We start from the raw sequence: 809 nt of genomic DNA on the forward strand, positions 1-809 counted from the left end.
GCACTTGAAGATCTATATTAAGAAACTGATACTTACTTTCACAATGCACTCTCACACTGAGATGGTACCGTTAAATAACCTGGGGCGGTGTATTTGTCCTTGAAACTTTCCAAAAATTCTTGCATTCTTTCACCCCCACCCTAGAACATTGTGTTCGCATAACGGGACGAAATAATGCAGAGCTCGGTTCACACTAGTGCGAAAATAGTGTTACAACTCACCATGTGAAACAAAAGTGAATGAATATTAAACAACATATAAACTTAAAAAAAAAAGCCCCGGTTAAGCCGCAAACCGGTTAATCCGCCCCCGGATAATCGAGAGTTGACTGTAATTGCATTTCATACCTAATTTATGTTGGATAGCATCAGTATCTGTTTCCAAAGTATATATGTGTAAAATTCTATCACCTGTGACTTGTTACTGTTTCACAGACAGTACATGGCAGTAAATACTTACAATGTACAAGTTTTGTAAAATAATAATTTGGTGAATTTCCCATCCCCTTTTCATTCAGAGTTGAGACATAAGAATGACTGCATTAAATCTTTGTTTGAACATTGTTGCAATAACCATTTTATTCTTCACCTAGTAATTTATTCTTATATTTTGTAGGGCCACAGTTGGTTGTGAGTGTTTATGGTTTGGATATATTTGGCAATGATGTAGTACGAGGATATGGTTTGTGTCACTTGCCTATTGCAGCAGGAGTGTACAAAAAGACGTGAGTTTTAAGATATTTTCAGGTTATTGAAAGATTCTTTCATCAGGTAACATTGGGCCACCTTGCCCCCCCCCACACACACACA

The 809-nt window shown here is 37.2% G+C and overlaps 1 protein-coding gene across 5 annotated transcripts in view; it reads left to right on the forward strand.

The window, feature by feature from the left end:
• Window positions 1-809, forward strand: part of LOC111861624 (B9 domain-containing protein 1) — a 22,371-nt gene that overhangs the window by 5,207 nt on the left and 16,355 nt on the right. For all 5 annotated transcript variants that reach the window (XM_023846338.2, XM_023846337.2, XM_023846340.2 and 2 more), the window contains exon 3: window positions 616-724. In XM_023846338.2, the coding sequence (XP_023702106.1) occupies window positions 616-724 (109 nt within the window). The remainder of the gene's footprint in view (window positions 1-615; window positions 725-809) is intronic.

Source organism: Cryptotermes secundus, unplaced genomic scaffold (assembly GCF_002891405.2).
Source record: "Cryptotermes secundus unplaced genomic scaffold, Csec_1.0 scaffold43, whole genome shotgun sequence".
NCBI classification, from domain to species: Eukaryota; Metazoa; Arthropoda; class Insecta; order Blattodea; family Kalotermitidae; genus Cryptotermes; species Cryptotermes secundus.